This window comes from Emydura macquarii, unplaced genomic scaffold (assembly GCF_026122565.2).
Source record: "Emydura macquarii macquarii isolate MOO-44397 ecotype Brisbane River unplaced genomic scaffold, CSIRO-AGI_Emac_v2 contig_719, whole genome shotgun sequence".
NCBI classification, from domain to species: Eukaryota; Metazoa; Chordata; order Testudines; family Chelidae; genus Emydura; species Emydura macquarii.
In genome coordinates, this window is record NW_027130856.1 from 1,340,718 (window position 1) to 1,367,030 (window position 26,313).

Sequence of the window (26,313 nt, forward strand, 5' to 3'; positions counted from 1 at the left end):
AATGATCCCACAAAAATTCAAAGTTCTCCTATCTCTGAATTTCAGGTAATTTATTCCAACATTTGAGAGCCTCTTATTTCTATGTTCAAAGATTCCTTTCTGATCAAGTTGGAGACTTGTTGTAGGTGGGGTGTAGAGCTCATCAAAAAGTGGTAAATATACATTGTAGGGAGGGGGAAATATTCTAAAAAATGTTTGATGAAAAAATGAAAACAAAGAATGTTTCAGGTTTTTCTCCCCTTTCCCTCTTTTTCTCATTTTGCAACTGAAAAAGGGAGCTTTACTGGGGTTACTTATAGGCATAGGGAAGCCTGAACGGCTGCCTAGTGTGCTGTTGCTGTTTTGTGGATACACGGAGACCTTGAATCTCCAGGGTTGCCATTCCAGCATAGACTCATAAGGTTAGAAGGGACCACTCGGGTCACCTAGTCTAACCCCCTACCAAGCATGTCCCAGAATTACTAAACTCCCTCACAAACATGAACAAAAAGCTGACAAATAGCAACTTTTCTCCTTAGCAGATCAGAAATAAACTCAAAACACTCTAGGCACCAGGAAAGTCCACAATAAAAAACATAAGAACTGCCATACTGGATCAGTCAATGGTCCATCTCGCTCAGTAGTCTGTCTTTGACAGTGGCCCAAACCAGAGCTTCAGAGGGAGAATACAGAACAGGGCAATTATGGAGTGAGTCGCCCGTCTTCCACTCCCAGCTTCTGGTAGTTAGAGGTTTAAGGTCTCCTCCAGCATGGGGTTGCATCCCTGGCCATCTTAGCTAACAGCCATAGATGGACCTATTCTCTGGGTATTTATCCATGTTCCTCTTTGAACTCAGTTATACTTTTTGACATCACAACATCCCAAGGTAACGAGTTCCACAGGTTAGTTTAGCCTTGTGTGAAAAAGTACTTCCTCTTGTTCATATTAAACCTGCTACTTATTAATTTCATCAGGTGACCCTTGGTTTTGGTATTGTGTAAAAGAGTAAATAACATGTCTCTATTCACTTTTGCCATGCCATTCATGATTTTATAGACTGTCTAATATATTTGTTCAGATGGATATTAAGACATTTAAAAAGTCTACTAAAATGTGTCTTGGACTCACAGCAGGAAATGCATGATCTTTAAGCAATCAAGAATAGCAGTGTTGTATTTGTTCAAGCAAAATCATTAAAGAACCCCCTTTCTCCTCTCTGTGGTTTCAATATTATGAAACAGTTTCATTTGAAAATGAAGAAGGGGCATATGTATAGTCTCAGCTTGCTACATAAAGCTTTTTAGATGCATAACTCTCATTAGCTCTAATAGGAACTGACCAGCGAAAGCCAGCTGTGCAGTAAGTTGAGTAAATACCCTTCAGATATGAAACAAAGTGCTTTCTCTTTAAAAAAAAAGATCTCTAGAGTCCAGACAAACCACAAAGATTCCTTCTATAAATAAAGGTTTGTACTTAAGAGATAAGGTGAATGAAACAGAACATTGTGAGTGGATAATAGTCTCATGCTACAAGATAAATACCAAGGCATTTATAGAAAATAAAAGTCAAGGCAAAGCCAAGACATGTATTGTCGAAATTTCCCAGTACTTCCATTCAGTGCCGTTGACACTTACTGTTGTACCTAATGTCATACTAAAAATATTTACAATAAATAAATGAGTGTCACTGGCAGACAGACAGAAGGCAAAACCGTCAATCCATTGCAATATGCTGGGGAAGAGGAGGAGGCAAACTGCCCAAGAGTTGCTGCCTCGAGGCTTTTGGAAAGCAAGTAGGACTTGATTCTGACCTCCCTTAGACCAGTGTAAATCAGGAATCACGCTGCTAAAATCAGGCGTTACACTCATATAAAACCAATGCAAGAGGAGAATTAGAACAAATGTCTCCGCTGATGCTGAATGAGGGAGTGCCTGGGACATTTGAAAAATGTAGCCAACACTCCTACCCAGTGCAGCTCTGCTGATATACAGGGAATTCTAATGTTTCCAGCAGCACTCCCTGCTCTGCCTAGCTCCATGCAAGCGAAGTAGGGTTGTCCCTGTGCCAGAGCTTTATGGGAGGGAAAAGGGCTCCAGAAGCCCTAATCTTCCAGTGCCACTGCACAAGGCCAGGCAGAATTGAGCCCTAAGTGTATTTTGGTTCTAAATATGAGGGATAATTTCTGCATGGAGTGGACGTGTTTTGTGCTCCAGCCAGCCTATGAAAGTTTATTCATAACAATGTTGTTTATTTTATTGAATTGCTGTTTTATTGTTTGTGACTTTTTATAAATAAATCTGTTCAGCCATCCGAGATCTGGTGGCTCCCAGACACTAAATGCAGTCAGTTAGTATAATTGACAGTACTGGAAATCTATTGCCTCGCCTTTCTCAGTGTGTGCTTGGTGAAAAGGATTCTGGCATGCCTTGAGAATGTAGCTCCAGTGCAAATCGTTAGCACATCTAACCCCAAATATTTTGAAATCCAGAAAAAACATTGAGTCATGCTGCTTGTTCTGTAAAGTTTTACTGCATTTTTTAAAAAATATAGTCAAAAGCAAGTATAGGATCATTCAAGTTATCTCTTCACATGTGTCAGACATAGGAATTTCGCACATGTATCAAAATGATGGGGTAGAACAAAAGGGGCCACCCATAGTGTATCATTAAATGAAAATAACTTCAGCATTGGGAATGTACATCAGATCATCAATCAGGTTTACCATTGTCTGGGCCATGTAGCCAGCTCAATTTTCCAGCTCTGAAGAGGCGAAGCCATAAGTACCTTTGATGTATATTAAATATAAACACTTTATAAAAACAACATTGGAGTTGAAAAAAAAAATAAACTTCTATTCTTAATCTGTGAGTGCCCCAAAGGTATGTGTTGCCATGGTCACTGTGTCTGCAGGCTAGTCTAGCCAGGGAGCTGCAGGAAGGCCTCAGAAAGACTGACAGTTGCTGATGAGGGTTTCCAGAAAACTCTAATCAGGAAAGGTCAGGATTCAATTATGACTGAAACCATCAGTCACCCTTTCATGAATGATCCCCATGATTCTGGTGATTAAGCTACTGGGACAATATTGTTATAGTTAAAGCTTTGGGGAAAATATATTACTCCAGGTCTTAGTGAGTTAGTAATAGTAACTAATAATAGTTTACATTAAATGTAGTGACTTTCATACAATAAGATCACAAGAATGTTACAAACTGTGGAGCAAATACTGTGGCCTTTACTCAGGCGATACATTTAAGTTAATGGGCCAAAACATGAAGTCCCTTCTGTGTTATTAATCAATCCTTACTCAGGCAAAACTCACATTGAAATGCAATAGGAATTTTGCCTGAGCAAAGACTAACTAATAACTGAATAAGCACTGAAGGATTTGGCCAGCTGTGCCCAATTCTGCTGCCTTCACTTAGTCAGAATGCCCATTGATCCTCTAGATGTGAAAATATTTGGGGTTAGATGCACCGGTGCAAATTTTTAGAATGTGTTTTGCCAGCACACGCTGACTGAGGCAATAGATTTCCAGAATTGTCAATTACGCTAAATGCAGTTGGTGTCTGGCAGCTACCAGACCGCTGCAGTAACTTTTTAATAAAAGTTACATTGACAGCTGTGGGAGTTTTGCTGAGTAAGACTTGCAAAATTGAGCCCTTGGTATGTAATCTATGTAATGAAATGCTGCCACCCCTGGGATGGAGCCGGACAACCCAGCTCACTGCTCAATAGGATGAGGAAAGGGCACCAGAACAAATCCATACAAATCTAAGAATTGCCATGTGATCTGTAGCATCTATGCAGGCAGACAGGATAACTTGGTTTATCTTCAGTCACTCTGTTCTTATTTAAAACACTTGTTGAAAATGTGACCACTCCACAGCCTGGGCAGTGGCTGCAGGGCCACACTTCTTACTTTCCAAGGCCCCATAATAAAGAAGCAAGATGGGCAACTCCTTAATGAGGTCATACAAAATGTCTTTTCACAAGTCTTAAAGTGCTCAGGGCTTAAGCTTTCACAAGTGGCCATTGGAGTACCTCAGTTTTAGGTCCCCTCAGTTTGAGACACTACAAATCAGTGGCCTTGTGAAAAATTTCGACCTAAATGATTTTTTGAAAACCCTTCACACATGCATCTAGTTGCTCTACTTTACTACTACTTTACTCTACTTTACTGTCACAGATCCTAGCAAGCACTCTCTCCCCCCGACCATCTCCAAGAACTGCTGTGAGGGGAATCCAGCCCTCTGGGCTCTGGAGCCCTGGGGCTCTGTTAAGCATCTAGAGCCTCGGCAGACTGCAGTACTGGTTCCTCTTTTGGCCTTTCCTGGGCACCAGCTCTCTATGTCTTCTTGGAAATGGGGCTCCTCAGCCCACGTGCACTGGGCCCCAGGACCAGCATTGACCCCCATGACACCTCAGTTACTCAAATACACCCCTTTCCCAGAACTCCACCCCAAAGGTCTGATGCTTCTGGTTTACAGATGAACTCCCTCAGGGACACATGGTTTTTGTGAAGCAGTTGGCACAAATACACTTCACACAGATTAACACTTTTATGGTCTTTTATACTTAATCATGTACAGCACAGGAACTTACTGATCGTATAAAACAAAAAACACTAAATACATGGCCCTACCTCAGTTTCCTCACCACTCCAGGACATTCTTTGGGCAGGGGTCCAAGTCCCTTGGGTTGTGCAGAGTCCTTGGGGCCACTTGGGTTCAGGAAAATAGGCAGGAGCCCCCTGTGCCATCAGGGCACTACATGCTGGTTGATCTCTCCCTCCTGGAACCTCTTTGCCTAGCTTCTGTGACCTGGTTCTCTCTTACCTCAAGCATCCTCTCCCTGTCTCCCTCCATTTGTGGCTTGCTATTTAACCCCCCCATATTCCTTTGTTCTCTCTTTTGGGTAACTTACCACTGCTCCTACCTTCCCCTCTCTCTTTAGATAAATCAACCAAACTGTTTTTTCTAAGGATGCAGCTGCTTTTTTAGCATACCTTTTTGTGAGGTTTAAGTACCATCATTATATCCTTAAGTATTTTCCACAGTCCTTGTCTGGTGTGTACTGCCACAGGGCCTGTCAGCAATGGTGGATCCCTATATATATAGGGAGAGATGATACAGCTGTTTTTCATAATACAGCTTCACAATATCAATCACAATTCATAAGCTGTACACAGATAGCCCCAGTTCATCACAATTCTATTTTAACAAGTGATCTACAATACCATACCTCTCTTTTATAAGGGTCCTAGCCTAAAATAGTAAACATGACCTCTTTACAGAGTGTCTGGATTTAACTGGGACTAACTGATATGGATCTACATCCTTTGCTAGATGTATTATGTGGGTTTTCACTTTCCTCTGCACAATCAGGGATTGGGCTCTGCCAAAGGCAGCATACAAGACTTGATGAGCCAATGGTGTGCTCCAGTAGGGCAGATCCTGTGTTCCTAAATCTTATGACTTCATATATTTAGAATAGCTCATTGTGAAAGCCTTTGAACTCGAGCCCACCAAAATAAGCAGAATGAGAACATTTCTTTAAAAGTGTTCTCCTGCTGTGTGGCCATGTGACATGCTGGGTAATTCATAGTGATGGCTAGCTATCTAAATGCACATAAGGTGGACTACTCAAGGAACAGTCTAAACTAGAAAAATCTGTAAAGACTTCAGCATGTAAGGGCACGTCTCATCCCTCCCATGCTGCTCCACCAGCTTCAGAGAGCCCTGGAGGCAGTAGGAACACTGTAGCCCTGCTGAACACAGAGTAGCAGGATTTACCTCCCTTGCCAGGCTCATATCCCATGAGCACCATGTAGGTATTGAGGGACTTTGGAGCAGGCACCGGCACAGGTGTACCAGCCATTCGCCCACAGACGCAAGGATACAGAAGCAGCAGTTCTTATGGCATCTCCAAGGCGGCAGTCGTGGCTGTAGAACAGCTCTTTTGTCACTCTGTGTTCCGGAGAAGGACTTCATTCTCCTGACCCCAATGGAACATTATATTTGGGCTTCATTCACAGTTCAGAATTTGGGCATCCCTGCAGCTCTCTAGCTGCCAAAGTCCAAATATGTGACAAACACCTACTATGAGGCATACACGGTGGATGCTTGAACTAAAATGGCATTTAGTTCCATTGGGCATAGTGTCTTCTCCTTACACTCTCTTCTAAGATTTAATATGTGATGGAGGGAACTGCTCATGCTAACAAACCCTTCCCACAGCACTGGTTGTCCATTTGCCACATGGATGTGAGCTTTGTAGGAGCCATGGTTTGAGGCTGATTGCCAGTAAGGCTTTACCAAAGGCAGCACTGTCGAACCTGTGCATGGGATGAGGCAGGCTGAGTCCACGGTCTTTTCCAAAGCTGGGCTCGCTGAATCAGCTATAAGAGGCCACAGCGGGCCCAGAAGTCTGTCTGGCTGACTTTGAAGAGTGCTGTAAATAGAACAGTGTTTTTTATATTGGTGGTTGTAGCTAGTTCATTCCTGTCGAGTGTATTTTGGCTGTGGTAGCCAGCTAAAGTGTGAACAAAACCCCATGGTTTGTGTTTTCACACATTTAGTGTGTCTGATGTTAAGAGATTAAAGTAATGGACAGTGAGACAACATTAGGTTTGTGTGAGGAAGAAGTCGGTTTCGGTCCTGAATGAGCGATGTACCTGGAAATGAGTGTTCGCTTCCCAAAAGAAGCAGAATGCTAGATCCACTCCAATCTGTGTCTTAGAGGACTTACACACATTGTCCTTATGCCCTTTTTACCCCAACCATATCCTCATTTAGAGATCCATTATCTCCAGTGTAGGAAAGCTGTGAGTATGGCATAAAGTGCTGATTAGGATGTGTAAATAGCCTATGTATCCCCAGTTACATTTCAGCCCCTCCAAATAAGGGGTATGTCTGAGTTCCTTTCTACCAGTCTGATAGTAGTACGTGATCATTCGAAATGAGCTACTACCAGTCCATTCCCCTTTCCACCAACATACCCATTTCCTGTTGGAAAAGGGGTGGAGACTCTTCCACCAGTGGTGACGACAGTTCAAGTATAAAGAGAATTCCACCCTCTCCCCATCCCCCATGCCTCTAATCTCTTGAGGCCAAATTCTGACCTGTAATATCCACACACAACTCCCAGTGAAATTATATCTGTAGATAAATAAGCAGAGTGGGAAAATATTTCCATGGTGTGTGAAAGATTGCACAGAGAGGACAGAGGTAAATTTTTCATATTGAGTAAATGAGGGAAAGCATTTAGAGTTCATAAATAGCCTAATTAGTGTTAATCCTTTATTTTGCTTTAGTTATAAGCAGCTCTGGATTCTTGGCTGGTTTTCTTGCCAAATCAAATTTCTATTCTTGATTCATTACTGACCCAGCAAAGTTCAATGGTGTCATTTATATTGAAAAAATACAGTAAAGTGTGTTATATGTCGAGAAGCAAAGTGTAATTTTCTACTGCTCTACTTTATGTACTAACAACTGAGAACATGAACAACTTTAGCTGAAAAATAAAGACTCCCGAAGGTTACTTCACTTCTCTGTGTTGGCTGGTTTTGGGGGAAGAGGGGAAAGTAGTTTTTTAAAATCGGAAGCATGCACCAATTATAAATGATATGTGCTTATTGTACAGCATTTAGTTAATGTTTTCTTGTGTTTTCGTTGTTGTTGTTGTGTGGGTTTTATCATGGGCCGACCTTTTCATTTTGTTTATATTTTCCTAATGCAAATTGTGACTTCCAGCCTGGGAAAATTATGAAGTCTTTCTTCACAAATGCAGAGAAGACAGGAAACTAACTATTCCCACAAAGCAACTTAGACTCTTATTAGCTGTGATAATTCTCCTAGCAGGATCCCAGACATCCTTATGTAGATCAGCGTGTGTGATTAACATGCCATGGGGGCTTTCATCGGTGCCAGGGAAGAAGCTAGTCTAAATGGGGTCCTCATTCTTCAGGCTGCATCATTCTGGCCCAAATTATCCAGCCCTTACTAAATCAATGGGAATTCTGCAGAATTTGGCCTCTGTCTTCAGTGACTCCCCAACAACTATGTGCATTCAGCAGCAATGAGCATATCACTAACCCTCTCTCAGATGCTGAACAGCTGTCTAGATCTACTCCTGAGAGATGCGCAAGACTGAGGACCCAGATCCTCAGGCCTAGTCCTTCACAAAGACCATGTATCTCTGTGATGTTCCCAATCTCCACTAGCCGGAGATGCAAGCATCTCAAGATAATTTGGACACAGATCTCATGCTTGATGGCTCACTGAGCTGCTGAATAAGGCCTTGATTCTGCAAAGATTTATGTATATGCATAACTTTACACCCTGCAAATGCTCCCATTAACTTCAGTGGAACTATTCAGATTGCATAAAGTTAATTACCTGCTGATGACTTTGTAGAACTGGGGCCTAAGTCATCTGGTTGTTTTAAGACAAAATAGAGCCTCAATCTCTGCTCCTCCAAACACCTTAACAACTTTGTACTAGGTATTTCATTTTGACAAAAGTTTCTATTTTTCATGCTTATGATATTTAGCTATTACATAAAACAACAAATTATATTAAAAAAAAGAAGGTCCAAATTCTTCAGTGACTCACCACATGTGCAACCCATTCACCCTAACAGTCTAATCGAAGCGAGCATAGAATCATACAAATGTCTGGAAGGGACCTCAAGAGGTCATCAAATCCAACCCCCTGTGCTGAGGCAGGACCAAGGAAACCTAGACCATCCCTAACAGTTGTTTGTCCAACCTGTTCTTAAAAAGCTCCAGTGGTGGTTCGCAAAGATGATTGCTAACAGCTCTAAGTTTGCTTCAGCTAGTTCCTTAAGTACCCTAGGATGAATTTCATCGGGTCCCGCCGACCTGAAGACATCTAATATATCTAAATAGTCTTTAACCTGTGCTTTCCCTGTTTTGGCTTGCATTCCTTCTTCCTTGTTGTTAATATTACTTGTGTTGAATATAAACAAAGGCATTCAAAGGAAATTAAGGTTTAACTCTGTCATCTACTGTCTGTTGTAGCTAATATTTTGCCGTGATCACAGATGAGTGTGTGATGATCTGTGTGTCTGTAGGGCAGTAAAACAATATTTGGCACTTCAAGGGGTGTTTTACATCTTCAAAAGTGTTTTCTAACTAATCCTCAAAAAACCAACGAGAGAGAGAAAGATAGGTATGGCTATCTCATTTTACAAAAGGGGAATCAATAGATGCAATTTGATAAGGCTACATATCAAATCAGTGGCAGAACAAGGATACGATTCAGAGGTTATTGGCTCCCATAGATAACCTAGAAGGCCACCCTGTCTTCATCATATTTGTATCATACATGCTGGAGATCATAAGTACAACAAGGGAATGCCTTTAATTTCAATAATATTATTTGAGGGGCAATTAACCTGGGATAGGTGACAAGTGTTTTGGGACTGGGAGTAACCTGAATATTGTTGTGATTTTTGGTGTAAGGGACCATCTACCACAAAGAGGCAAACTTGCCTAGGTGGCAAGATAAACCAGAGTGCCCAAGACAATTGTCTGCGACTCCAGGTAAAAGTAGTTATAGTGCCCGAGGCGTTCACACTTGATACTTACTTGGTGAAATCTAAGTTTAAAACTCATAACCAGTTTGGGGTTCGTGCCCTAATTTATAACAGTCTGCCCTGAGGTTGGCACTCACATTCGTGAGCCACTCCTGACAGCTTGACAGGACCTATCCAATTATCTCCATGTTACATGGAGAATATGAAATAAAAAAGTGAATTACTAAAATTAACAATAAAGTAAACCTTTGTTCAGGGTCAGAAGTAGGTAGTGGAATCTAATTATACAATGCAATTTCTGACTATGCAGCTCCTCCAGGAATATAGGCTGCGCCGCAATAAAGCCGTAGTGTAGAAAGTAATATATGAATAAAATCAGGAAGGACTTGGACTCCTAACAAGGTAATTAGAAACTAATACCACCATTGGCTGTCATTCAAAAGATTCAAAGGCTACCTATTGAAAAGAAGACAATAATATGCTAATAACATGAAATATTAATGAACAGATGATGCCAGTAGGACCGCAAGCTAGGCAATGTCACAAAACCCTTACTGGGGAAGGGACCTAACAAACTTTACTAGCCTGCGCTTTAGAAACTGAGGGATCTAGGCCGCAATTCCCCCAGGCCAGTTCACCACTGCATTCTTACTTAAGTTCTCAAAAAAGGGTTAAAAGAAATTTTAGTGGTGCAAAGGCCTTGTGTAGGCTTCTGCACAGGGTGCATTGTGAGGTTCCAGAGCCTTGTAGGATACTATGAACATCCTTTCTCTTAAGTCACTGATAAAGTAGCTTTAAGATGTCCCCCTTCTCATCTCATCCTCACAGGTGATTTCGGTGTATCAGCAACAGAAGAAGAGTGTTGGGTGGGCAGGGGGCAAAGTCATTTGAAAGCTGATGGAAAATGGCCCTCTAAGTGAATGTGTGATTGAGTGTTTTGGAGCGCCTAGGCTGTAACCCTGATGGAAAGTTTTCAGATTTTCTTTTCCTCCTCAACAGCCATCTACAGAATCTAAACCAGAAGAACAGGGAGTAAGCAGCCTGGTGAATCTAGCTGTCTCCCTGATGAACACAAAGTTAACCAGCACTCAATGCAAATAATTTTCCATTTATCAGCAGTATTTGAACCGTGTACACTGCTTCTATGGGATCAGGGATGTACCGAGAGGGCACATCATCTCCTATAGTTTTAGCTAGTCTTGCCTTATATCCATGTAAGCAGAGTGGGAGAGAAAGGAAGAAAGAGAAACATCTTTTGTCATTTCATTCCCAGGCTCTTAAATCATGGGGTTAGGACTGGAGTGCTCTGCAGCCATCATCTCTGCAGCAGCAAAGATGAAAGTCAGACAAAATAATCCAAAGAAGTGCTTAACTGCGACTATTAAGTCCCTAAGGATTTATCAGCGTTTACTTTCCTCTGACTGCTAGGAGAGACTTCGGCTGAAGGCCATTAAGCAAATTAAAAAGCAGAAGGAAAATAAACACAGATTAATGGAGATAGAAGTTTTATGGGGGATGAAGCAGTTAGTCCTTCTGACAAAGCTCCTAGGCTGATATTCCGGTTTTAGGGGCCCCAGACTTTATACATGGAAGAGATTATTCTCTCCACATTACCCTGCTGGTAGTCATAAAAGAAAGTTAATGGAATTTTTTCCCACCACTGAGAAGTCCTGAAGAAACTAGAGTAATAATAGAATCCACAATGTTTCAGTTCAGTGCATGACATGAAACTATTTGTTTCTTTGTTTCCAAGCAGAGAATTAAGTTGTAAATCTTGTAGTGTCACAGATACTGTACTTACTCCATGGCTCTCAGTCTCCTGCTGAAACAGAAACCCATCAGAAATGCTTCCATACGATTAGGATCTTGCATGTTAAAAATAATCAGGCACACTTGATTTATTTATTACTCTGATGTTACGATTAATATTTAATCTAGAAGAGGAGAAATCTTACATATGTTTGAAATCTCCTTTAGCTTGATAAAAAATAAATTTAATCCAAGAAGTATGAAAATTATGCCCCTACCACAACCCTATTAGTTGTTATTTTTAGGCATTTAAAAATAAAGCAGATGAGCTCTGCTTCTGTAAGTCAGAGTGTCCCCTTAAGAAGGGGATTCCCATCCTCTTTCCTGTATTCATTTTCCATGTTAAGTGTAACAAATGCACAATTGGTTTATAAAACAAAAATGGACCTAAACACAATCCTGGAGCTAGCACACAGGGGAATTTTGTGAGGGAGTTCTCCAGGTCGGTGGCTCTCAACCTTTCCAGACTACTGTACACCTTTCAGGAGTCTGATTTGTCTTGAGTACCCTCAAATTTCATCTCACTTAAAATCACTTGAAAATCAAACATAAAAATAAAAAAGTGTCACAGCACAGTGTTACTGAACAATTGCTTCCTTTCTCATTTTTACCATATAATTATCAAATAAATCCACTGGAATATAAATATTGTACTTACATTTCAGTGTATAGTGTTTAGAGCAGTAGAAACAAGTCATTGTCTGTATGAAATTTTAGTTTGTACTGATTTTACTGGTGTTTTTTATGTAGCCTGTTGTAAAACTAGGCAAATATCTAGATGAGTTGATGTACCCCCTGGAAGACCTCTGTGTACCCCCTACACGTACCCCTGGTTGAGAATCACTGCTCCTGGTGAAGGAGGAGCAACTATGTGACCCTGGGGGTGAGTCTGTTGTCTGTTAGTTTGTTTGTTGCTGTGTGCCTGCTTGCTTGAAGTTTATAGTGTAGCCTGTTTGGTGGGCTGTGTGCCGAGCCCAGCAGCTTGCTAGGCAAGGCTGAGAGCTTCCTAAGGAGGCTCTAGCCTGCCATTCTTTGATCCCTAAGCCCTTCAGGATCTCTTGACAAGGAGACAGGCCTAACTCTGGGTGAACAGCAAGTTTAAAAGCCAGCTTGTAAGCGACCAGAGGAGCAGCAAATGGGAGTTTTGCAAGAGAGTGTGACAGCCAGATACACCTAACAAACATTCTATAAACTTAGGTCAACCCTCCACAGCCCTCAAACATGCACACACACAAAGAACAAACAAAGAAAAACCCATGCAAAAGTCATAATAATGCAGGTACAAGTCCAGCAGCAGAGTGGGGACTATCCAGTTTATTACCATGAATGCAGCATGTCCTGCCTTGTGGGCAGGTGCAGGTAACCTATCTGTGCTTCACTGCAAGCAGTTCATGGCCCTCAGAGACAGAATATGGCTCTTGAAACCAGAGTGGCTGAACTGGAGGAGATAAGGGAGACAGAAGGGTACAGAGATGAGACTTTTCAGGACCCAGTAGAGCAGTCCCACCCCAGTCTGACAGCTTCCGTGCAGTTGAGGAGGATGGAAGTCTGAAGGAAGAAGAACATCAAGCTGGAGCAGAGGGAAATGATCCCGCAGTTGGAACCCTTCTTCCAGATGATGTCATGGTATCCTCTCACATGGTATCCTCTCTGTGGGAGGGAACCCCTGTTATTAGGAAGAGACAGGTAATAGTAATGGGAGACTTGATTACTAGAAATATAGATAGTTGGATTTGTGATGGCTGGGAGACCAGTCTGGTGAATTGCCTGCCAGGTGTAAAGGTTGCAGACCTCTTGAGAAATCTAGACCAGTGGTTCCCAACCAATATATAGGAATGACAGAGGCAGTCACACTGGTGGGGGAGTTGCACTATATGTGAAAGAAAGCATAGAGTCAAATATAATAAAAATCTTAAATGAATCAAACAAAACAGTAGAAATTTCATGTTTGAATAATAAGAGTAGCAGTAGGAATATACTACCAACCACCTGAGCAGGATGGCAATGGTGACTGTGAATTGCTCAGGAGATTAGAGAAGCTCAAAAACAGAAAACCCAATAATAACAGGGAATTTCAACTATACCCATTATGACTGGGAATATGTTATCCCAAGACAGGATGCAGAGATAAAATTTCTAGACAACATTAATAACTACTTCTTGGAGCAGCTAGTCCTGGAACTACAAGTAGAGAGGCAATTCTTGATTTAATCCTAAATGGCACACCGGATCTAGTCCAAGAGGTGAATATATAGCTGAACCGCTCAGTAATAGCAACCATAATGTAATTAAAGTTAATATCTTTATAGGGGGGAAATAACAAAGAAATCTGCTACAGTAGCATTTAATTTTAAAAAGGGGAACTACACAAAAATGAGGAGGTTAGTTAAATGGAAATTAAAAGGAACAATCACAAGAATCAAATGCCTGCAAGCTGCATAGAAATTTTTTAGAAATACCATAATAGAAGCTAAAACTATATGAATATCCCAAATAAAAAAAGGTAAGAGGACCCAAAAAATGCTGCCATGGTTAAACAACTGAGTAAAAGAGTGGGTTAGAGACAAAAAGACATCTTTTAAAATTTTAAAAATTGGAAGTCAATGGAACATAAACTCTGGGAAGTCAAGTGTAAAAGTATAATTAAACAGACCAAAAGAGAATTTAAAGAGCAACTAGCAGAAAGACAGAAAAACTAACAGCAAATTTTTTTAAAGTACATCAGAAGCAGGAAGCCTGCCAAACAATCAGTGGGGCCAGTGGATGACAGAAGTGCTAAAGAAGCACTCACAAAAGACAAGGCCATTGCAGAGAATCAAACTGAATTATTTGCATCACTCTTCACTGAAGAAGATGTGAAGAAGTTTCCTATACCTGAGTCTTTTTTTTTATGTGACAGATCTGAAGAACTGTCCCAGATTGAGGTGTTAATAGGGGAGGTAAGGAACAAATTGATAAATTAAAGAGTAATAAGTTACCAGGCCCAGATGGTATTTACCCAAGAGTTCTGAAGGAACTCAAATATGAAAGTGCAGAACTACTAATTGTGGTATGTAACCTATTACTTAAAGCAGCCTCTGTACCAGATGACTGGCAGATAGTTAATGTAATGCAAATTTTTTAAAAAGGCTCCAGTGGCGATCCTGGCAATTACAGGCCAGGAAGCCTAGCTTCAGTACCAGGCAAATTGGTTGAAATTATAGTTAAAAAGAGAATTATCAGACACAAAGAAGAATGTGATATGCTGGGATAGAGTCAACATGGCTTTTTTACAGGGAAATCATGCCTCACTAATCTATTAGAATTCTTTTAGGGGGTCAACAAACATGTGGACAAGGGTGATCCAGTGGATATAGTGTACTTGGACTTTCAGAAAGCCTTTGACAATGTCCCTCATCAAACTCTCTTAAGAAATGCAGGCAGGAATGACATAAGAGGGAAGGTCCTCTGATGGATCAGTAACTGATTAAAAGATAGGAAACAAAGGGTAGGAATAAATGGTCAGTTTTCAAAGTGGAGAGAAGTAAATAGCAGAGTCCTCGTAGGGTCTGAACTAGAACCACTGCTGTTCAATACATTCATAAATGACCACGGAAAAGGGGTAGACAATGAGATGGCAGGAAATACAAAATAACTCAAGACACTTAAGTCCAAAGCTGACTGCAAAGAGTTACAAAAGGATCTTACAAAAATGGTGACTGGCAAGAAAAATGGCAGATGAAATTCAATATTGATAAATGCAAAGTAATGAACATTAGAAAATGGAATCCCAACTATCCATATAAAATGACGGAGCCTAAACTAGCTGTTACCACTCAAGAAAGAAATCTTGGAGTCATTGTGGATAGTTCTCTGAAAACATCCACTCAATGTGCAGTTGCAGTCAAAACAGCTACCGGAATGGTGAGAACCATTAGGAAAGGGATAAGACAAGACAGAAAAACATCATAATGTCACTATATAAATCTATGGTGTGCCCACACCTCGAATACTGCATGCAGTCCTGGTTGCCCCATCTCAAAAGAAAGATGTATTAGACTTGGAAAAAGTACAGAGAATGGCAACAAAAATGATTATGTGTATGGAAGTGCTTCCATATGAGGAGAGATTAAAAAGACTAGGACTGTTCAGCTTAGAAAATAACTGACTAAGGGCTGTGTGATGGCATGTATATGCCTCACACTGGAGAACCCAGGGTTAACAAGCAGCTTTGGACCCAGGAGGTCCTGCCCAGCCACACCTGCTGTGCATGCTCACAATGGAGGTAGAGCTCCAAAGGGAGTGGCCCAGCTCATTAGGCCGGACAGAGTGAGGGAGTAGTTCTGTGCTCTTAGCTCCACACTGACTGGACCAGACCTCACTGCCAAGCTGCTGAAGGCCTCCGTGGAGACTAGGAATCGTGCACCACGACTGATGGAAAAGAGTCTCCAGATCACTGCTAGAGAGAACTCACCCTCTTGCTGAGTCCATAAATAGACTCTGCTGTGACTTTGGAAGGGCAGAGGCTTTGGTAGGAGGTGACCCAGGGAACAGACTTGGGGGAGACCCACCCCAGGCCACATATCTGACCTGCCAGTCACAGAACCTTGGGTTGGAAACTAGTGGAGCAAGGACGGCCCAGGTTCCCCTACTGCCAATCCCACTGATTCTCACCACTGGATGACAGCACAGCAGACTCTCGCCACTGGGCAACACTATTGGGTTCTGAACCCACCTGACAAGGGAATATGATAGAGGTCTGTAAGATTATGAACGGTGTGGAGACAGTGACTAAGGAAATGTTATTTACCCCTTCACATAACACAAGAACCAGGGGTCACTCAATGAAATGAGGCAGCGGTTTAAAACAAACATGAGGAAGTACTTCTTTGCACAGTCAACCTGTGGAATTCGTTGCCAGGGGATGTTGTGAAGCCAAAAGTATAACTTGGTTCAAAAAAGAATTAGATAAGTTCCTGGAGGATAGCTCCATCAATGGCTATTAGCCAAGATAGTCAGGGACACAACCCCATGCTGTCGGTGTCTCTAAGCCTCTGACTGCCAGATGCTGGGACTGGATGACAGGATGGATCACTCGATAAATTGCCCTGTTCTGTTCATTCCCTCTGAAGCATCTGGCACCAGCCATTGTCGGAAGACCAGACACTGGGAGAGATGGACCATTGGTCTGACCCACTATGGCCGTTCTTATATTCTTAACAATTGAACCTTGTTCTGTACTAGACTCATAGACTTTAAGGTCAGAAGGGACCATCAAGATCATCTAGTCTAACCTCCTGTACATTGCAGGCCACAGAACCTCGCCTATCCACTCCTGTAATAGACCCATTTCCTGTGGCTGAGTTACTGAAGTCCTCAAATCATGATTTCAATCAGTGGTTCCCAACCTTTTTGGCTGGAGGGCCACAAATATCATTTTTACAACCCTGAAGGGCCATCAGTCTATCAACCCATAAAAACTGTATTGATATATACACCATTAAGGACTACAAATCACTACATATTTAAAGTAAACATTTTGATGCAACTGTGCTCATTTTACATTCACTATTTTACACCTACAAAGTAGTCACAGTATGTCACACACTCGCAGACAAAGCACTAGTGTGGATGAGTGACTATCACTACATACTGAAAGCACATGGCCTGGCAGCTAAGTCACAGTGGGTGGCCTGCTAAGTGCAGGCCAAACCAGAAGGCACTGATTTTTAGAGTGCTGCCCCTCCTCAAGCATGGCGGGTCCTGGCTGCTCCACTTGCAGTGCCCTCTCCCCCACTGCCACCAGACGGAAGAAGTTTGGTGAGAAGGCTGCCTCCTCGCTGATCTCCCATCCCCCTGGCTGCATCAGGGAAACTGCCCATGTTCTATAGCCCTGTGCGCGCCAACTTGGTCCCTAGACAGTGGCTCCCTTCTGTAGTCAGGAGGACATGAGATCAGTGCTCCCTCCTTCTGGCTCCAGCAGGGACCCCAGTGCCTAGGGACCCAGGCAGAGTGCTTTGCTGTGCTCCCTGCTACAGCCAGGGGGAGGGGAGTGCTGATCTGCAGTCCCCTTGGCTGCAGCAAGGAGCCTGCCCTGATCTTGTAGCCCCGCCACAACGCGTTCTGCCTGGGTCCTTAGACAACAGCTCCCTTTTGCAGTCAGCAAGAGGAAAGACCCCGCAGGCAATGTTTGGGCCCCGGGCCTCAGGTTGGGAACCAGTAATTTAAAGACTTCAAGTTACAGACAATTGTAGCTGAAGTCTGGCCTGACATGAATAATTAATACATGAAGGGAGGCCTCCTTTTTTTTGGAAGATAGAATTAGGATGTAAATGAATCATCAAGCTGAAAATAGAATGTTTATGCTAAATAAGATAAGTAAATAGGTCAGTAGGCTAAGAAAACAGAATGTCTGAGCCAACTAAGATAAGGAGAACACCCAAGGAACTATTTGCTATTAACTAGGTAACAAGGGACAAAATAAGTTAGGAATGTAGAGATGAAGTAAAGAGGAAGTCGAAGCATGGACAATATGTGTACAGCACATGTTGCACAGGGATTGGTTCCTGCAAAGTAACCAAGACAAGACAAAAATGTATGTATAAATGTTGTGTAATGCCTATAAAGGGAGAAAGTTTCTGTGTAACTTTGGAGCTGTGATGTACCCTGTAGCCATCCCCCTGCGTTTCAGTCTGATCAACTCAGCATAGCACTACTGTATGCCAAATAAAGATACCTGAGTGATGAAGGCTAGAGTCGAACTGAGTTCTTGGGAAGCCGAGTGGAAAGAGGTCTCAGAGGGAATCCCAACAAGAATTCGCCATTTTCACTAGTGACTGTGCCCCGTGCTGCAGAGGAAGGCAGAAAAAAACCCCAGGGTCTCTGCCAATATGACCTGAGGGAAAATTCCTTTCTGACCCTTACTTACTATGGCGATCAGTTGGCAAGACCCACCAGCCAGACACCTGGGAAAGAATTTTCTTTAGTAACTCAGAGCCATCTCCATCTAGTGTTCCATCATTGGCCACTGGAGATATTTGCTGCTAGCAGTCGCAGATTGACTACATGCCATTGTAGGCTGTCCCATCATACCATCCCCTACATAAACTAATCATCTTGAGGCCAGGTAGTTATTTTGCCCACACTGCTCCCCTTGGAGGGCTGTTCCAGAACTTCACTCCTCTGGTGGCTAGAAATCTTCATCTAATTTCAAGCCTAAACTTGTTGATGGCGAGTTTATATACATTTGTTCTTGTGTCACATTGGTGCTTAACTGAAATAACTCCTCTCCCTCTCTGGTATTTATCCCTAGAAAGCAATCATATCTCCCCTCAGCCTTTGGTTAGGCTAAACAAGCCCAGCTCTTGGAGTCTCCTCTCATAAAGTGTTTCCTATTCTTCTGATCATCCTAGTAGCCCTTCTCTGCACCTGTTCCAGTTTGAATTCATCTTTCTTAAACAGGAGCAATGGCCTCAAGTTGCAGTGGGGGAGGTCTAGGTTGGATATTAGGAAAAACTTTTTCACTAGGAAGGTGGTGAAGCACTGGAATGGGTTACCTAGGGAGGTGGTGGAATCTCCATCCTTAGAGGTTTTTAAGGCATGGCTTGTTCACAAGCAACTCATTGTGAGTGTTCTAGAAGTGTTTTTGACACAGGTTTTACGTGAGCATTTGGTCTCATCATTAGCTTCTGTTGCCTGATTGGAAGAGTTGGAATCCATTTTCAGGTGTGAACACTTGTGATTAAGAAATCAAAACTATTTTTGTGCACATATCCTACAATAGTGTCTTAAACATGCTTTCTGAAGTGAAGATTTGAAGAAATATGTTTGCAGTATTTACCCAGCTGTGCTATAGATGACTCACTTGCTTGCATTATTTAATTCTTCAGTATATTTTAGAATGCAAGAGTCTGAGACATATGACACCCAACAAAGCTTTGTTGTGTTGTTTTGAACTGAGAATGGCAGTGAGTGATGTCACAGGGATGTGGGGAGGAGCAGGTTCTAGAAGGGGAAGCAGTTAGAAGGGGAGACACTGGGTGTCGGTTGGGAACTTTCAGACCAGACTCCATTGTGGAGGAAGCTGTGATCAGATGCTGTAAGTAAAGTTTTGGGGGTACAATTGCTGTCCTTTAAATTATGAGCCATCCTGCCCAAGAAGGCTCTGGAGTGTCCTACTGTTGCTACTACCACCTGTGAGATCTGATAGTACCTTTGTTTGCTATTGTTTCATTAGTGCCTCCATACCTGCCAACGTTGGGAAACAAAACAGAGGATTGCAAATTAGCATTCATGTGTAGATATTTGCAAAAGTTCAGGCTCAACCTATCAGAAGCTTGTGCCTTCCCATTTTAGGGTTATGGGGCAACAAACCTCCAGTGAAAGAAATATCTGCACGTTTGATGCCTCTTGATAGATGTCATAGCTGAATCCTCAGCTGCAGCCAAGCAGTGCTCAGCACTGCTGTGAGGGTGGGGTCAAGAATGGCTTTATACCTTCTTGATTTTGGGTCTAGTTAGAGGCTAGAATAGCAGTGAGCTGACGACCCTGCTTTCTTCCCCAACATGTCCCCTACACTAGAGACGAGGCAGGGCCAGCCGCATTAGGAGAATTCTCAACTGGCCAATTAAGTCAGCTTTCCTCCTGCTTGGCGCGGCTGGAGTGGTTTGAAACAGGTGGAACAAGGCAGCTAAGAGTAGGCCCCATATTTATAAGTCCAATAAATAATAAACTCATGCAATATTCTCCCTCTTACTCTTATTCTTTATTCATGGTGACAATTCCTAAGAAGATGAGAATGAGGGGAGAGGGGAAAATGCCTTTTAGCATTACTTATAACTGTATCACTTAATTAACCCAAAAATGCCATAATGAAATGAAGAATGCCAGGTCATTTTCAACAAGTCTGTACTAATGGGTTTAAAAGATCCAACAGACATATTAAGTATTCAGACTGGAAATGCAGGTATTAAAAAAACACATTCCCTGTTTTTCCTGTCTTTGTTTTGTGACCTAAGGAACAAGCTGACAAATTTCCAGGTGGCCCCTAGGAAGTTCTCACAGTAGATTTCAAGCTGGAATGGGATGAAAGGAAAAATCTGAGAAATGTGGTCCAAAAAAACAAAACAAAGTATTTGCTGTCTTGTGAGACTGTGGGGAATCTGGGACTAGAGAATCTAAAGGAGAGACGCCAGAGAAACACCAGTTGACCCTGAAGCATTTTAGTGCCAAGGTTTTTCTTAATACATACAAATGACTCTTCAATTTCATAAGATTTCTCCCTGCCTGCTGCCCTCCCTCCACACACACTATCTGAGCCCAGCATCAGAAAAACACAAGTTTCCTTGAATATCTATAGAAAAGGCCAAAAATCTGTAGTGTACAGGGAGAAAAACTAGACTTGGCAGTTCTGGGCCTTCAATGCCACAAACTATTTTTATGAGGGTTCCAGGGAAAGGAGGGAGCGGAAGTGAAGGGCCACTGAGAGAGCAAAGTTACTGCTGTCAGTGTGGACATACTTCCAGAGTAAGAAGTGGCCATTGGCCCAAATGTCTTAGCCTTTAATATGTGTAATCTTTTGCCAGGTGGATTGCACTTGCCAGCCTTCCAGTTCCTAGGGACATCTGATTCTTCACCACATACAGAATTATGAGAAAGCAAGCTGTAAAGTTCTCGTGCCTTTAGCCTTTGAGTTTTCAGTTTCTGGATTAATAAAACCTGTTAGTCTTTTAGATTGTCCAGTTTACAGTGTGTGTTTGTGCATGCACACACACTCTGTATTGTCTCTCTGCAAAGCAAATACAGGCTCTGAGGGTAAGATTATAGCAGTGAGAGAAAGAGAAGTTATCGCAACTGGGTGGAAAGGTTCAATCCTGGGTTATCTCAGGGGCAATCCTGCCAGTATGTGTTATGGATGCTGGGAGTTAGACCTTTGGCTGTGACTGGTCACAGAATTCCCCCTCTGATATTTAGTTCTTGTAATTTTTCCTCAAAGGTGGGACTGAAGTTCCCCATTCTCGCAAAAATGAAGGCACTCATACTTCTTTCCCTGATCGGCTGCTTAATCATGGCAAACGAAGCAAAAATATTTAGCCGATGTGAACTAGCCTATATGCTACATGAAGAGGGGCTAGACGGGTACGAGGGTTACAGCCTCGCCAACTGTGAGTTTTAGTGCTGCCTCTTCTCACCCACACATTTCTCCCCAATTTCCCCCTCACTCCAAACTCCCTTCACTCTTTCACCCTCTCTACCACTCCCTCATTCCTGCTGCCTTTTTCCTACTCCTCCTAGCCGTCTGTCTCTGTATGCTGTCTCCCTCCTCTCCAGGGCTCTGCTTTCAAGCACTCCTGGAGTTGCCCCTTTTTCTCTCTCTTTTTCTGTGGACAGCCTCTGCTGTGGTCATTGAGCATGTTCTCCCCCTGCATTAGGGATCTGCATGGCATTCTTTGAAAGCGGCTTCAATTCGGCAGCTGAGGATGACAACGCAGATGGCAGCACTGACTATGGAATCTTCCAGATCAACAGCCGTGTGTGGTGCAACAACTATCGGAGCCCCACTGAGAACCTCTGCCACATACCCTGCACTGGTACTGTCCCTAAACACCCGTCCAGAGAGCGCAGCTGCAGGATTCCTGCTCACCTCATAGGTTGCTTCATTGCTCAGTTAAAAATTAACACACAGCTGTCACAGACACAACCCTTCATGGAAGAGGGGTTCAGCCACCCTTTCTAGGACCCTGTGGAGGGCTCTCTGCAGGGCTGGGATCTGGGTGGAGAGTAGGTAGCCATGAACTGGGTGGGGATGAGGTGGAGAAAATACATTTTCTCACTACTAGCCATATGGCGTTTACCTGGGAAAGATAATAGACTGGGGCTGTATTATCTACCATGCAGAACCACTTCCATGATAGGAACCCCCACTTTTAAGGGAGGCCCCAGGGACAGCCATAGTATGGTGCTTTCCCCTGGGAGCCACACTGCCGAGGCTGGAGTGGGAAGGCAGATTCAGAGCTGTCAAATAGCTCCCTAAGGGGACGGGCAGTATGGGGTACAGTCCCCTTTGGCAGGGATGCACATAAGACATATCCTGGGATCATAGTACTCTGCCTTTCCCCTGAGAATATCAAAGTATGTCACAGACTTCAATTAATTCAACCTCCTGGCTCACCTGTGGGAACCGTATTATTACACCAATTACACTGAAGGGTTAACTGACATGCCAAGACCATGCAGCATGGTGCAGCTGTGAACAGAACCCGGGTGTCCTGACTCCCACTCTCCTGTTCCAACCAACACACCAGATGCTCTTTTCAATGGAAAGTAGCAGAGGGTACAGTGCAGGCTCTGGCAAGCTGGGGTGGGCTTGGGTGGGTGGGAAGTACCTGCCATTTCCCATGTATATTGAGGGGATTCTCCTGGGTAGGGAGGGGCCCTTGGATATCTCAGCTCCCACCAGTGGTCCCTCTGATTCTTTTCTCTGTGTGTGGCTTGACAGGCTGAGTGAGCACAAATTTAATCCCTATGAGCTCAACCCCTCCATCCCCATGTTCACTTATTGATCGTGCATTCACTCTCCCATGCACCTCACTCACGCTTCTCTACATTAAATCTAGCAGTCCTCGCGGATTCTCTTCTTTAGCAGCCTCTGCCCCCTTGCTTTCATTGCATCTCACTCATTTCCTCAGCCTGGCCTCATGCTGTCTCCCACTGCAATTTCCTCTGCCCACCCACATATTCTCTTCTAGTCCATTCCCCCATTGCTTTTTCCCTCTCCTCCCATCGTCCCTCCCTTCTATCTTATGCCATCTCTCTCTTTCCACATGTGAAGGCATGGGAGGTCTAGACAGATCTCTCACCTCCCAGTTCTGAATGGGGGTGGAGGGTAGCTGTACTGGGATCTCCTCTGCTTAGGTCCAAGAGGGGTGGAGGACTTTGCTGGTCAACATTCAGGCACAGCCGGGAGCTGTTACTCTGATTTAGTTCCCCTCACTCTCCTTGTTCTGAGAGTGCGACAGGGAGAGCAAGGGGAGTCCAGTTTAATACTGCAGCCACAGAAGCAATTTTCAAAAGCCCCCTTTGAAAGCCACTGGAGAGCATTATATAGGGCTGGCCAGCAGGGAACACAGCTGCACAGCCATGTCTCTTATCCTACGGTGCACCAGACTGAGGTCTCACAAGGCAAACCCCTATTCAGGCTCCCTTCTTTTCCTTGCAGACTTGTTGTCAAATGACATAACTGATGACATCGTCTGTGCCAAAAGAATTGTGAAAGACCCACAAGGAATGGATGCCTGGTAAGGGGCGCCCTCGGAGATTCTCTTTGGAAACACTGATATGCATTTGTGGTTGTGAATGTTTGCCCTTTGCTTAATTCTAACACTGAAGCAATACAAGTAAATGCAATACAGCCTTAGAACTTGATGAATGGACAGTGACTGATAAGCAAACTCATATTGCCTAATTTCAATTAAGAGAAGCCATTTATGACAGACTATAGCGAAAGGAACGGAGGAAAAAAACTGATGGAAAAAATAAAGCAAAAAATGAAGCATAAAGGGACAGTAAAATCCTCATAGCACTACATTGGCCTCCTTAAGGCTCAGCTTTGCCATTCTACCTATATAATAGTTATGCAGCTGGCACTCTGAGGTTGCTACTCCTTATACCAACCATACTTCATTGTTCCCTTATCTTCACCTTTGTTTTTCTCCACCTGTTGTCCCTTGTCATATGCTAAGATTGGAAGCTCCTTGGGCGGGGGGCAGCCTTTTTAGGGTGTATAGTGCCTAACATTGTGGAGCCTCAAGTCCTGATTGGGGCCACTAGATGCTACCACAGTATAAATAATTATAAGAACAGAGTAATAAGCAAATAGGTACCAAGAGAAAGGAGGGCAGAGAAAAATTCCAAAGAACATATAAATATGGAGTCATCACAAGAGCCATAGCACTTTATACAAACATAGATTTGTGAACCCCAGTGTCCTGAGTAAATTCCAATTTGGGGAGCTACCCATTCTGTTTTCAGTTTTTCCCTCTGCAGTTTCAATTGGCCACATTATCCTTCTGCTCTTTCTGCAGCAGGCTGCTGTTGTGCATGTTTCACCACAGAGGCAGCAGTATTTAAGAGTGGGTGAGGTAATTTCTGTATGCTATATAGACAGTAAATTATTTAGGGATCCTTCTGAACGGAAATGCAGCATAGTCAGGGCGCAAGCATAATTTTTCGGGTCTAGTACAAACTTGTAACACAGGCCCCCTCCCACACACATACCACAATCCCTCATGCTTGGTTGGTAGCACTCCAAACAAGCCAGTCTCTTGGTATCTTTTCTCTCTTTTTGGAAGTTGTACATTTGAGAAGAAATTCAGGAAAATTATGCCCATTAACATCTTTTGGCATTGACTTTGCTAGCTTCCGCATTTTTTGATGGATAGAATCTGTTATGTTTTCAGGCCACAAGCCTGGATCTTTGAAAAGACAAGAATCAGATAGTGTAGCACTACTCTCTCCTGCTTCTTGTAAATCTTCTGAATGTGGTGATACTAATGGTGATACTACCAGATTATCTTCAAGCATTAGAATGGAGTCATGTAATGCATGTTCTGGCAGCTTTTTTTGTCATCAATAGCCAGTGCCACAGACACAGTCTCTATATTGAAATCATTTTCATCTTGATTTCGTTCATCTGCTTCCCTAGTTAGTATATTGCCTGACTGCAGAAAGGCATTGTTTGATTTGAAAAACTGGAGGATAGATTGGTGTCCTTTAGCTTCTTTTAGTTCCCTTTCTTTAACCTCCTTATGTTTCTGGCAGCCAGATTTGTATTTATAGCCACCACCAGACATGGCAGTATGGGGTGTGTGTGTGATTGTGAGTGAATTAGACACTTACTCACATATATTTTGAGCCTGCAAATCCTACCAGAAGAAGCAGCAGCACTGGCTCCCGCTCTCTTATGGTGCTTTGCTTTACCCCTCCCACCAGCTGTCCCTCCCTGCTGCCTATGCAGAAGGAACTCTGGGACTGGTAGTTCTTGATCTTGATATGATAGACCAAGTCACAGAGAGGAGCACAAATCTCTTTGTCTCTCAGTCTCAAACTACAAGTCCTAGTTTAACTGCACAAGCACACACTCTCTATTCTAGAGAAGGGCCTGGGTTGGGCCAGCAGGCCCAGCAACTCACTGTTCAGAAGGTTGTTTGAGACTGCTCTAACACTGCTTCCGATTGGCTCCAGCAAATCTCACAAGAGCTGGAGAATAGATACCTAGATACAGGGAAATAAGTTTCTATAATTATCCTCAGGTATGATCTACAATTTAGCCTCAATTTTTCCTTCATGGTAATGGGGGTTGCAGCCTGGGCTGGGCCCCCCAGGGCCTTCAAGCCCCAGTAAAGTGTACCCTTCCCTCTCCCTCCCCCCCATGTGAGGATCCTGAGCATAGTCAACAATCCATTCAGTGAGCTAGATTCTGCTGCCCTGACATGGAGGAGGACTGTAACCCTTGGGTTTCATTTCAGTGGGAGAACTCCATCGGAGAGGTACTATTCACTGTGAGTAAGGGTGACAGGATCTGGCCTTATGATTGCATAATCCAGACCAGGTTTAGACAGACTTGGTGTGGTAGGTAACACTGCACAGCACAGGCTGCATTCCTCAGTCTGTGAGATAAAGAGACAGGGAACTTCAGGATTTGTGTGCACCCAACATCCTGAAAGAAGAATCTTCCTCCAGGGTTTACTATGACAGATTCCCATCTTTTCCGTATTGTGAGGAACATTATAGAGATTATTTATTATTAATAATAATAATGTAACCTAATATTCACTCCTTGCCTTTTCCTTCCTCAGGGAGGACTGGACAATGCACTGCAAAGGACGAGACCTGTCTGAGTGGGTGGATGGATGTGACCTATGAGAAAGTCACCAGCCTGGCTCTGCTGTGACTTCTGAGGGTTGTCTATGTTTTCCTGAAGAGAGAAT

The 26,313-nt window shown here is 43.1% G+C and overlaps 1 protein-coding gene across 1 annotated transcript; it reads left to right on the forward strand.

Annotated features, from left to right (window-relative positions):
- Positions 1 to 3: 3 nt before the first annotated feature.
- On the forward strand, positions 4 to 26,313 carry LOC137149278 (lysozyme C-like). The gene is made up of 5 exons (XM_067542793.1): positions 4 to 45; positions 21,321 to 21,489; positions 21,757 to 21,915; positions 23,544 to 23,622; positions 26,182 to 26,313. The coding sequence occupies exons 2-5, from the start codon at positions 21,351 to 21,353 to the stop codon at positions 26,246 to 26,248; spliced, it is 444 nt and encodes a 147-aa protein (XP_067398894.1). The 5' UTR covers positions 4 to 45; positions 21,321 to 21,350; the 3' UTR covers positions 26,249 to 26,313.

Excerpts from the sequence above, each read along its gene's own strand:
- LOC137149278 (XM_067542793.1), top strand. The coding sequence starts at position 21,351 with ATGAAGGCACTCATACTTCTTTCCCTGATCGGCTGCTTAATCATGGCA. Across the intron at positions 21,490-21,756 it reads GGGTTACAGCCTCGCCAACT|GGATCTGCATGGCATTCTTT; the intron begins GTGAGTTTTAGT and ends CCCCTGCATTAG. Across the intron at positions 21,916-23,543 it reads CTGCCACATACCCTGCACTG|ACTTGTTGTCAAATGACATA; the intron begins GTACTGTCCCTA and ends TTTTCCTTGCAG.